The 13,099-nt window shown below is 40.4% G+C and overlaps 1 protein-coding gene across 1 annotated transcript in view; it reads right to left on the reverse strand.

The window, feature by feature from the left end:
- Positions 1–2,703: 2,703 nt before the first annotated feature.
- The window catches only part of LOC145968271 (uncharacterized), a 91,715-nt gene continuing 81,319 nt past the window's right edge, over positions 2,704–13,099 (reverse strand). Inside the window, exon 4 of the mRNA XM_083093653.1 lies at positions 2,704–3,193. Coding sequence (XP_082949779.1) covers positions 3,079–3,193 — 115 coding nt within the window. The 3' untranslated portion in view covers positions 2,704–3,078. The remainder of the gene's footprint in view (positions 3,194–13,099) is intronic.

Consider the following 13,099-nt stretch of genomic DNA (forward strand, 5'->3'; position numbering starts at 1 on the left):
TACCCAATTCACCTCACGCCAGTTCCGCGCCCTGCTATCCTCGTTCGGGATTAAGTATCGAAACTCGCCCGTTTACGCGCCGCACTGTAACCCTGTGGAAAAGGCGAACCGTACGATCAAAACAATGATCGCCCAATACGTTGGGGACCAGCACCGGGATTGGGATGAGCGCATCGATGCTCTCCAGTTCGCCATAAACACGGCTCGACACGAGGCAACAGGATATACACCGGCGTTCCTCGTCCATGGGCGCGAATTGGCCTCCCCACATCCAACCGATCGGCGCCCAGCCCAAGGCTCAACTACCCCGGAGGTCCACCGGCAACGCCTCGAGGAGGCGTACGAGGTCGCCAGAATCCATCTCGCGCGAGCATTCCAACGGCAAGAACGCCATTATAACCTGCGACGACGAAACTGGTGCCCACGCCTAGGGGACAAGGTGTGGAAACGAGAGCGGCCCCTCTCAAAGCGAGACGAGGCGTTCAATGCCAAACTCGCTCCGCGATTCGCGGGCCCGATGGAGGTCCGCCGTATAATATCCCCAGTCATAGTAGACCTGCGCGACGAGCGAGGAAAATGGTACCGACATATCCATGTCCAAGACCTGAAACCCCCACCGAACACACCAGAGGATTCCAGTGGTGACGAGAACCGCGACGAGGACGCCATCTAACTCGTAGACTGACGGAAACAGCGCCATCTCTGCCCGCTACCGCGAACCTTGTTTACGGGGAGCCCTCTAGCACCGGGCCTTCACCGAACGGCTCTGACTACCCCGACCACCGGCGCCTTTTCGGGTATATAAGGCGACGCGAGCATCGCTCCAGTCACCATTCGCCAACATGAGCTCGAAGCATTTGCTAGCTGAACTTTTTGGGGAGCTGAGCTCCGAAGAAGAGGAGGGGGCACCACCGACCGCCAGGCATCCGACCACCGGGCAACCGACCACCGGTCAGTCGACCACCGGGCAGCCGACCACCGACCAGCCGACCACCGACCATCCGGCCACCACGACGCCGTCCGCACCGGACCCCGACTAACCGTCCGGGCACTTTCGGCGCCTTTGGGTGCTCCCCAAGCGTTTCCGCCAGTGGGCAATCCCATTCCGACCGACCGCCCCACTTCGCTGCCACGGAGCGCGAGTGGGGATCCCGGCGAGCGGTATATAAGTCGGCCAGAGCGATACTTCGCTACCTTTTCCCAGCCGGCCTCTGACCGGCTCCTAGCCTCCGGGTACAACCGAGGACCTCCTAAACCGCTTCCTAGTGAGCAATCCTGACCGTTCCTGTCGACGGAGATGGGCGCAACCTCTCCGCAGCCAGGTTATCACCGGCGTTCGACGCTCCTGACCGTTCCTGCCGACGGAGACGGGCACAACCTCTCCGCAGCCAGGTTATCACCGGCGTTCGACGCTCCCGACCGTTCCTGTCGACGGAGACGGGCGCAACCTCTCCGCAGCCAGGTTATCACCGGCGTTCGACGCTCCCGACCGTTCCTGCCGACGGAGACGGGCGCAACCTCTCCGCAGCCAGGTTATCACCGGCGTTCGACGCTCCCGACCGTTCCTGCCGACGGAGACGGGCGCAACCTCTCCGCAGCCAAGTTATCACCGGTGATCGACGCTCCCGACCGTTCCTGTCGACGGGCGCAATCTCTCCGCAGCCAGGTTATCACCGGCGATCGACGCTCCCGACCGTTCCTGTCGACGGAGACGGGCGCAACCTCTCCGCAGCCAGATTATCACCGGCGATCGACGCTCCTGACCGTTCTTGCCGACGGAGACGGGCGCAACCTCTCCGCAGCCCGGTTATCGCCGGCATTCGACCGACGGATGCGGGCACAACCTTTCCGCTGCCAGGGCATCACCGGCATACGATAGCATTAAGTCTTAGCAAGTAGATCCGCGTGCATCATCTGTTAGTTTGTAAGATATTCTGTTAATCTAAGTCTTAGTTATGAGTCCTACTCATTTGTTAACAAGTTTTGAATGAACGCTGATTAAACCACAATACGGGTCTCGTAAGTTTGGCTCTCCCTCCTACTCCCGGATCCTGGGAACCGGCGAGCCAGTCCGTGGCGTTCGGGATAGGCGAACCGTTACAAACATATATTCCATTAAATATATTTCTTCTTAAATGTACATGATGTCGTAAAATTATGTTCTATTCATGAAACTTTTCTCATTAATAACTATAATTTAATAAATAACAAGCGGCAAAACCTTCTGAGTTATTCAAAAAGATGACCTCGGTAAATGTAAACAAAAGAATATAAACATATTTAGGATATAACGAAAAGATAATACAAGTAAGTATGAAATTTCAAAATTGCATATTTCAGAAGCGAAGAGAGAACCGCCGCAAAATTCAAACAGTGTATTGGGTATACTTTAGGACTCTGTACAATATACGTCAAAATAAAAATTTTTCGAGGTGTGTAATCTAAAGTAAACATTTACTTATATAAAATTTTTTTATATAAAATTTGTAATGTCTTATCTTTTGAAAAACGTTTAATTACATTATAGTTTTCTTATTGCGAAGGAAGAAAGAAAAAAGAAATATAACTTTATATAGCAAACTTTTTTATTTTCATAATTAATAGAAATATTAAACATTCTTATATACCCCACTATTAATCAGATCTTGGTATACAAATCAGAAATTTTCTCATTAATTCAATTAAAAATTTAAATTTCTCCTTTAGTTTTTTTTATGAATATTAACCATAAACATATATAAGAATATTAATTATAGACAAATGTAAGAATTAAACTAAATGAGGGAAACATGTGAATGAAGCAAGCATATGATATAATGGACATATATCGTATATATTCCACTCATTGATATTTATTCCTCTCCTTTAGTTTCAGCCTTACTATTCTTGTTCAAGATAAAAAAGGAAATGTTCAAGATGTTATTTCTGCCCTATACGTTTCAACGCTGCCTCTTATGGAAGTGTGGCTGATATATTATATGATATTAACTAGTCGATTTTAAAATGGCATAAAGTATAATAAGAAGGTTAATTTGAAGTTACGGTTAGGTTTCGAATGTGTTGAAATTGCAACTTATTTTAATTTACGATAGAGACATCAGCACAACTTCTGAAAGTTTCTTGTGGGCCACAACCCATGCCTTGTTTTCCATCTTCACAGGTACCCCAAATGTTTCCGGTGCGGTAGTTCCATCTGAATTAAAGTTGAAAAAAATATAAATTTATTATTATGCGTCTCATTTTATAATAGAGTATATTGAAAATCTATAATGAAGTATATTGAAAACTTATGTATAAACTTTGTTAAATTATCATATTTATATGTATACATATTATATATATAGAATTATACAGGATGTGGATACTAGAAATACTAGAAAGATGGATATCCCGGACTTGAAAGGATGACGTTTTTGAAAAAAATGTTAAATACAAAAGTTTTGATGTTTAGAAATACGCATCTGGTGATGAACTCGAACTTGATCTAGGGGCCAAATTTAGAAGTGAAATCAAGTTTAACTTGATTTAAATGGAACTACATATTTTTCATTGCATATTCTTATAGCTTACTTTGAGAGCTTTCCAAAACACTAAAATATTTTTTATTAAGGGGATCCAAAAGCGACGGTTGAATTTCAACGGAATAGCGTCCTCCTCTAAGCATAACTAAAATTATCGATAATACCGACAATTTTAGTTCCACAATTGTGTCGCTGTTATCGATACAATTCATGATTTATGGCATAAATTTTATGCATATGAAAAATAGCAATTTTATATTTGTGTTTATTATTTTAAAATTTGATAACGTCATTTATTTCTACTATATATATCTCGTCTCGTATACGCTATAAACGATAAGTAAAACATAGATGCATATCTGTCCCTCTTATATGTACACTACTAAAAAAAAAATAGGGAACACTTTTTGTACCCTAAACATTAGACTATTTTCAAACCGCTGAAACTCGTCGAAAAATCATCGTAGATAAAAAATTAAAAGCATTTTGAAGCTTGAAGTTTCAACTCTAACTCGCAGTTAGTGGTTTTTTAATACTTTTCTTATCTTATTCTGCGCTTTAAAAAGGAGTACACTGTTTAGTTCCTTAAAATTATATATTTAACACGTCGCAACTTGATAAAAAATTTTTCTCAAGAAAGTCAACTAAAATTCCATAAACTACATTTTACCTACAAAACGCTTTTTTAAAAATTTTCCTACGATTTTTTTTGATCGAATAATATGATTTTGAAAATAAACCAGTACTTTTTAGGTATGATTCGATACTCAGCGAAAAATCATCGTAAACAAAAAATAAAAAAGTATTTTGAAGCTTGAAATTTCAACTTTACGTGCTATCGTTAGTTATTTTAAATTTTTTATCTTCCTTGTTCTGTACTTTAAAAAAAACATTGTTTTTTTCCTTAAAATTACAATTTTTGACACTTTGCAGTACGATAAAGATTTTTTCGAGAAAAATTTTTTCATCATCTAAAAAGTACTGGTTTATTCTTAAAATTGTATTACTCGCTAAAAAAAAATCGTAGGAAAATTTCTAAAAAAGCGTTTTGTAGGTAAAATGTAGTTTATGGAATTTCAGTTGAATTTCTCGAGAAAAATTTTTTTATCAGTTGCAGCGTGTTAAATATACATAATTTTAAGGAACTAAACAGTGTATTTCTTTTAAAGCGCAGAATAAGGAAGATAAAAAATTTTTAAAAACCAGCAACTGCGCGTTGAAGTTGAAATTTCAAGCTTCAAAATGCTTTTTTAATTTTTTTTCTACGATGATTTTTCGACACGTTTCAGCGGTTTGAAAATAGCCCAACTGTTAGGGTACAAAGAGTGTTCCCTATTTTTTTTGAGTAGTGTATTTGAACACAATTTCACAATATTGCTAATGTTAGCTATGTTACGTCTAACCGACTGCACTTCCTTCCTTCCACGAAGTTGCGGCAACGATCGTTTGATTAATGATAATGTTGATTAATGTGAAATTTGATCAATGAAGAAATTTGATTAATGTGTGAAATTTGATTAATGAATGTAAAATCATTGATCAAATAGAGCCTTTCACGCCTCATAATAATCTATATTAGTTATCCAATATGAATAGTCACAAGAAAAGACGCAGGTAAGGTAATTATTTACTTATGGACCACCTCCCGATTTCAATAATTCTCACATATGTTATCAAGATCATCACTCTGAGTAATGTTGTGAAGATTTTAGTCATTGTTTATTAAAAAGATATAAACAAAAGAAGTTTCATAAGTTCAGTAATACCCTAAGAAGCACAAGTACATCCTATGTACGTATAACGGACGTCTATGTCGGACATTGTGTACATCCATCGGACGTCCATATTACCTGCAGCGGACGTACAAAGGACCTCCACTGTACGTCCGTTTGCAACTGCTCTGGACGTCTATAAGACGTCCTTTAATGGACGAATTATGGATCTTGAATAAATACGTGGGAAAATGGTTTATATACAGGGTGATTCTGAACAGACGTTTGTCTTCAAAAAGATAAATTGTCTAGTCTATTCTAAGACGATTTTCCCTTTACCAAAATTGTCTACGAGGCTTAGTTTTTAAATTATTAAATAAAATAGTTCGCGAATTACGGAACGAGTACAAGAGGTAGACAGGGACGGCGCAACTCACCGTCCGATACAGGCGATCATGTGGGGCGCGCGACGCGATCAGCTGATTGCTGCACACGATGAGTGTAACAATCAGTGTGTGTGCGTGTGTGGGGTGTATTTATGCACGCGTATCCACACATGCACCGTACTCTCTCTCTTTCTCTCTCTCTCTCTCTCTTTCTCCCTCTTTCTCTCTCACTCTCTCACTCACTCACTCACTCACTTATTCTTACCTTAATAATGAGATTCTTCATAATGCTGATAAATAGCAGTGCCCAGTGTGTTGCACGATAATAATCGTCGTCGACGAGACGTCGTTTCTTCAACACGCAGTCTGACACAAATAAGCGAAGTTTTTTCTTTCATCACTTTCGACACTTTTACAAATTTACTCGCGCACTTAATCACTCACGATTGATAAAAGGAGGAATTTACCAACGGTTACGGTACGAATTTAATAAACGGTTAACGCATTTAATTATTAATTACACACTCGATTAAAGAAACGCGTTAACAGAACGCGATACTCGATGCAAAGCGCGCGACGCGACGACCGACGACAAGCAGGTCAGGTTAGTACTAGCGCGTAATGCTACACGTTTATGTTTGGCAGCGCTAGAGGCGCTAGTACTAACCTGATCTGCTTGTCGTCGGTCGTCGCGTCGCGCGCTTTGCATCGAGTATCGCGTTCTGTTAACGCGTTTCTTTAATTGAGTGTGTAATTAATAATTAAATGCGTTAACCGTTTATTAAATTCGTACCGTAACCGTTGGTAAATTCCTCCTTTTATCAATCGTGAGTGATTAAGTGCGCGAGTAAATTTGTAAAAGTGTCGAAAGTGATGAAAGAAAAAACTTCGCTTATTTGTGTCAGACTGCGTGTTGAAGAAACGACGTCTCGTCGACGACGATTATTATCGTGCAACACACTGGGCACTGCTATTTATCAGCAGTATGAAGAATCTCATTATTAAGGTAAGAATAAGTGAGTGAGTGAGTGAGAGAGAGAGTGAGAGAGAAAGAGGGAGAAAGAGAGAGAGAGAGAGAGAAAGAGAGAGAGTACGGTGCATGTGTGGATACGCGTGCATAAATACACCCCACACACGCACACACACTGATTGTTACACTCATCGTGTGCAGCAATCAGCTGATCGCGTCGCGCGCCCCACATGATCGCCTGTATCGGACGGTGAGTTGCGCCGTCCCTGTCTACCTCTTGTACTCGTTCCGTAATTCGCGAACTATTTTATTTAATAATTTAAAAACTAAGCCTCGTAGACAATTTTGGTAAAGGGAAAATCGTCTTAGAATAGACTCGACAATTTATCTTTTTAAAGACAAACGTCTGTTCAGAATCACCCTGTATAATTGTGTAGACATAACTATGTATGGATTTTGGACTTGATCTAATCATATATTGTATGTATATATAAAATTATTTTTGATTATATATAAGTGGATGGCATTATGTATCCTTTATAATATATAAAACATTTGGCCTAACAAAATTAAATAATAATATAATTTATCTATTTCATATAAAATTTTACATAAAATTTCATATAAAAATTTTATTTATATTTATACTTGCATATTGTACTTTACATCTTAAATATAATGAATATAATGAATTATTTTCGTTTATTCGCCGGACATTTACTTGTCCGACTTATAAAAATCAACTTAATATCTGAAGCATCGAGATCAGAAATTAAATTGAACAGTATATCTTTAATGTTATTTGTTACTCTTTGCAAACTTTATATAATTCTCCTAACTAAAACTTAAATACGAGAATAACGATAGCGCATCGCACGTCGCGTAGCGGTAAACGAACGAACTAACACATCCTTGCGTGCTCGCGCGAAACTTTGACGTCCAAGACCGGACATCATATGGACGTCTAAATATTGGCCGTTAACGGATGTCTGGAATCAGACGTACGATGGACGTCCATTTCATGTCCATGGACGTGCGGATGTAAAATGGATATAAAATGGACGTCCATAGGACGTCCTGTGCTATCTGGGACATTTATCGAAAGAAAAGTCAATTGTTGCGTATGTTACGTCCGGTGGACTCCACGATTCTTTTCTTTCTTCGAAACGATATCGTGGAAGAAAAAAAAATCAAGGATCAGCTTGCATTTGAAACACAAAGCGATCCTTCTTCAGAATAATGATAGCGCATAGAAAAACGCAAGCTAATCCGCGTATATAACCATTTAAACCTAACAAATCTAATACTGAGAATGGCCAGTCGAGACAGCGTTAACGAAACTCTAAATAAATTCGTGAATTATAAGATGAAAAGTTGTTATAAGAAATTCCAACTGTCCCGTATCTATAGGTACGGCTTTATGTTCGAAGCCTCTCTATCTAAAGAATTTTTAAAATAAAAATCTGGTTCTCGGGAAGATTGTCAAAATCTAAACTTACAGCAATATTCTTGAAATTGATAGTGCGCACGTGCGCTCGTTCGACAGGCCACCCTCAAGCGTTCTCCGAATCGTTAAATCATCAAGAACGATAAGCTAATCAACTTACTCCCACTCTCTACTGGATGGAGCTAAGTCTCGAGCCAAAGGGCCTAACCAATTAAAATCTTAAGAAACGCCTCTCCTCCCAAAAATCAGCCTCTTTATCCTTAAGAAGGGAGTTGAAATTATTACAAAAGATTCCCACCATCCAATAAGGAGGAGGAGTAATAACTTTAAAATGCAAGCGCAAGGCGCGACGCGCGCTATTAACACTCCACTTGACAGTTCAGTACGCTTATTCTTCCGACGAGCAGCAGTGCAGTTGACAGTTCAGTTCACAGTTCCAGTCAAGATTCAGTCATTCAATTTTAAAATTATATAGCCTCGGGGATCCTCTTTTCTTGCATTATGCAATTGAGTTATTAATCTGTTTTATCACAGTGAAAATGATTTTGTTAACATTTAATTGTGCATCGTGTGAATTTTCTGATGAACACTTCCATTACCCAGCTCTTCATGTTATAAACCTCCGACCTCAGCCATTGCAATTTTATCAACGCACTCATTTTTGTGATGCCAACGAGTTGTGAGTAAAATTGAGTAATTTTTATTTTCTCCCTTTCCCATATCTTACTATCTCATATTTTAAAATCTATGTCTGACAAATAATTTCAAACGGTTTAATAACCATTAAATTTTTACTAATTACTATCAATCAATCAATCCTTGTCTCACCTCTTCCTAATCATCTTCCTCATCCTTCCTCGTTCGCCTAGAATCTCCGCAAGGTGGTTCGCGAACAATTCCTTATTTCTCTTTATTAGCTCTTTCTGATTTATTTAGCGAGAATTTATATTGTTTTCTATCTTTATATCTCGTTTCAGGCCTTCTTTATATACAGGGTGTCCCGAAACTAACGCTTGATATTTTAAAGGCAGATTCTCTGGCCAATTTAAAAACGATTTTTCCTCAGCGAAAATGTCGCGGCACTAATAGTTTTCGAGTTATAAACGATTGAAAATAAAGGGTTTTTCGCAAACTAAGGCTTATGGGAATAAAATATTAATAAAGTCACATTCTTTAGTTAATTTTAGGTAGAGTTTACTTTAATAGAATTTTAATTTAAGGCTTAGTTAGAAAGATACATGATGACAAAAATTGGGAATATGCAAAAAATAATGATCTCCCTCGACATTTTCGCTGAGGAAAAATCGTTTTTAAATTGGCCAGAGAATCTGCCTTTAAAATATCAAGCGTTAGTTTCGGGACATCCTGTATATCTTTTCATTTCTATTTTTTCTTTACTCCCTTTCGTTTTCTTTTAATTTCCCATCCTCATATTATTATTATTATTATCTTTTTCTTTCTCTTTATATTATTTTCCTTTGAATTATCATTACTTTTGGGAGAAACCTTTGAAATAGATGAATAATTTTCGAACTTAGACTTGGCGAATCTCTTATCTTAATTTTATTATTGTATTTTAATTTATTAACCTGTGTTTCAGCGAATTTAGAAAATTTTAATTCTAACTATAACACATATGCGCAAGCGACGAATTCTATACTTCCTTTAATCAGTAAGCGTTATTCATATTTTTATTACACATTCACTTTTTATTTTTGTTTTAATTCTTATATTATATTAATTATATATATATATATATATATATATATATATATATATATATTGTATTAACCAGTCAGAATTTAATTCTTAACGTAAATTCCTCCCTGTATATTCTGACTGATGACCTCCGAACAATTGTAACACCCGCGAGAATATATACATACACACACAGATACCCACTCACGCATAGCTACAATTGCTAGGATGTATTTTTCTTTCTTTATTTTTTTTATAATATATGTATTTTTAATTTAATGTATAATTTAATTATTTAACCCGTTCTCTTCCCTAAATCCTGAAATCGCACTAAGTCCCATCCCGCGTAACAAGGATTAAATTCCTTTATCGAAAAGGGATCTCCGAACGAATAGGCTTAAAAACGTAGCATTAAAGAGACCTTCGGTCGCTGACCTGTGTCAGGCCCTTCACATTCGTTCGACCCGATCCATACACACGCCCGAATAAAGTGTGTCACGGGGTAAGTAAGTTGCGTCCTTCCATACGGCCCATCCATTCCAGGGTCTGGACGTAACACATAATTTCACATAGATTTGTAACTTTTATGCAAAGTGAAGTGTATCCCGCATCACAAACATAGATTGGGTTAGGTTATATCTTCTGGCGTAGGTAAGGCTCGGGTTCAGGTTGGAGACTGCATGAAGTATTTGGGTCTCCACCTGGACTCGACCTGGTCCTTCGGCGAGCACTTCTGCCGTCTGGCCCCGAGAGTAGAGGGAGTAGCCATGGCACTGAGCCGGCTGCTCCCGAACCTCGGGGGACCGGGTGGAAGGGTTCGCCGGGTGTATGCCGCTGTGGTCAATTCGGTAGCCCTATACGGGGCCCCGATATGGGCCGAAGATGTGTTGGCCACCCGTCGACTGAGAAATATGCTTCGCAGAATGCAACGACGGGTGGCCATACGAGTGGCCAGGGGCTACCGAACGGTAAGCCACGCGGCGGCAACGATCTTGTCCGGCATGCCACCCCTGGACCTCGCGGCCCACATGTACCGATCAATGTACATGAGGGTCCGCGAGCTCCGAAACAGGGGGGTGGTGATCACCGGCGAGATCCGAGCCATTGCTAAGGACCAGGCTCGACGGTCCATGATCCTCAAGTGGCAGAAGTCACTTGGGGATCTAAATATCGCGGGGAAAAGGACCGTCGAGGCCATAAGAAGCTCCCTGCGACAGCACTCCACGATAGACGAGATGGAGCCCTCCAGGGGCGTGGCCGAATCCTGATTCCATTGGGAGAAGGAGGGAGCCCGCCCCTGGAGGGACAAGGAGAAAGAGCCCTGGGGTTTTGCCCGAATCCCAATCCCCCTTCGGGGGAGGGAGGGAGGCCCACCTCGGTGCTCGGGGGGCCGGGGGGCCGGGGATCGAGCGGGAGACTCGAGCCCCGACCCCGCCCCCCGGTAACACTGAGGAGGGCGTGGCGTGGAGGTGATGCCCCTCTGCGCCACAACTAGAGAAGAAGCCGCCGCACAAGCGGCGGTGCGGGCGGGCCCCTACCCGGCATATTACTATGTTGGAAGGGGTTCGCCCGCGAGGTAGGTCGAGTGGGTGGGGGGAGGACGTCCGGTAGACATCGCTAAGCGCGCCCGGTCCTCCCCCCAAACACCTGAGTAGGCATCCGGTGGGGTTTTAGTGGGTAAACCGGTCCTTCAGACCGGGAGTCCCACATAACCCGCCCTCCCTCCCCGGGGCAGGGCGGGTATCCATAAAGGATTTCCCCACCGATATAAAAAAAAATAAAAAAAAAGGTTATATCTTCTGAAAGTGAAGCCCCCCGCAGGGGGGGTGGAACATACTGTACCTACGCATGTACTTCCTAAGATGAAGCAAAATTTACTCTTAATGGAGGTCAAGATTAAGTGAACTTTGCTTCATCTTGAAAAGTACATGCGTGGACAGTATGTTCCGCCCCCTACGCGGGGCTCCACTTTCAAAAGATATAATCTAACCCAACCCATGTTTGTGATGCGGGATACATTTCACTTTGCATAGAAAGTTACAAATGTAACATTTTTCGCGCACAAATAGTTTAATAACATCATATTTTGTTGTTAAAGCGAGAAACTCGTAGAACTTCATGTTCAACAATGTCTTGTACTAACTCATCTTTTCTTAAATATTTTAAAAGTTATAAGAAATATCAAGAACATAGAAGCCTCTCATTGTTCCACTATCTGATTTCAATATAAGAAAGGTAAACAATATTAAACGACAACATAGTTTATATACGGTGTCATAAAATTATATATTATTCATTAGACATTTTTTGTTTATAACTTTTTAATAAACAATGACCGCCGACTAAAACCTTCACAACATTACTCAGAGTGATAATCTTGATAACATATGTGAGAATTATTGAAATCGGGAGGTGGTCCGTATAAGTAAATAATTACCGCAGGAGATGCTAACAATGAAACAACATCGATCTCCCTAGCAAATAATTATCTGAAGATAAAAAATTATCAGCAGCAGAAGAGAGAGATATGTCGATAATAGAACAACATCGATCTCCCTCTGTAAATAGAAATAATAACATTTCAAAACTTATCAGAGAGGAAAATAAGAAATCGATGACGAATTTAACCGACAAATACTTAAACTATCAAGAAACCGACAAATCTATATAATGAACAATAGCCAAATAAATCTAACAAAAATTCAAAATCTTAGTAAGAAACTAACGACAAGTAGATACCTGAACAAATTTTGTTAATCGAAAATCTAATCGAAGGATAAGATACGTACCGAAAAAATAAATTGAATCGGGTATAAAAAGAGAAATTCGCAAGGAGCATCGGTCACTTCAGATCAGTCAATTCAATCGGTCACTTCAGATCAGTCAGTTCAATCGGTCATTTCTGATCAGTCAATTCAGTTCGTCATCAATCTTCAACAGTCCTCAGTTTACGTGATGCGGACACACACTTTCGGTCATCGAACAAGCGCCATAAGCATCCCGTCATTCTCGATGCTAAAGATTAGAAGTCCACTGAAAGTCGCAACTCAATCACCAATAACGTTGTTTATTGCAAAACTGTAAGTCAATCAGCTCTTTAAATTATTTTCTTTTCCTTTTCTTTGTTTATAGTTTTTATATTTTAAGTAGCGTTGACTCTTAATGGAACCCTCCTTCCTCCCCTTCATCCTCAGAACAAACACACACCCACTGTTAATTTTGATTTGTTATTTAAAAAAGAACAATCATTGTAATCTCCAGTCGAACATAAAAATAAAAATAGCGTCAGCCCTTATTTTGTTTGATTGATGATCTCCGGATTATGTAACACCCGCGAGAAGACACACACACATTCATTATACGTG

Source organism: Camponotus vicinus, unplaced genomic scaffold, assembly GCF_025532165.1.
Source record: "Camponotus vicinus isolate PSW18456_S1 unplaced genomic scaffold, iyCamVici1.0 SCAF_3, whole genome shotgun sequence".
Lineage (NCBI taxonomy): Eukaryota > Metazoa > Arthropoda > Insecta > Hymenoptera > Formicidae > Camponotus > Camponotus vicinus.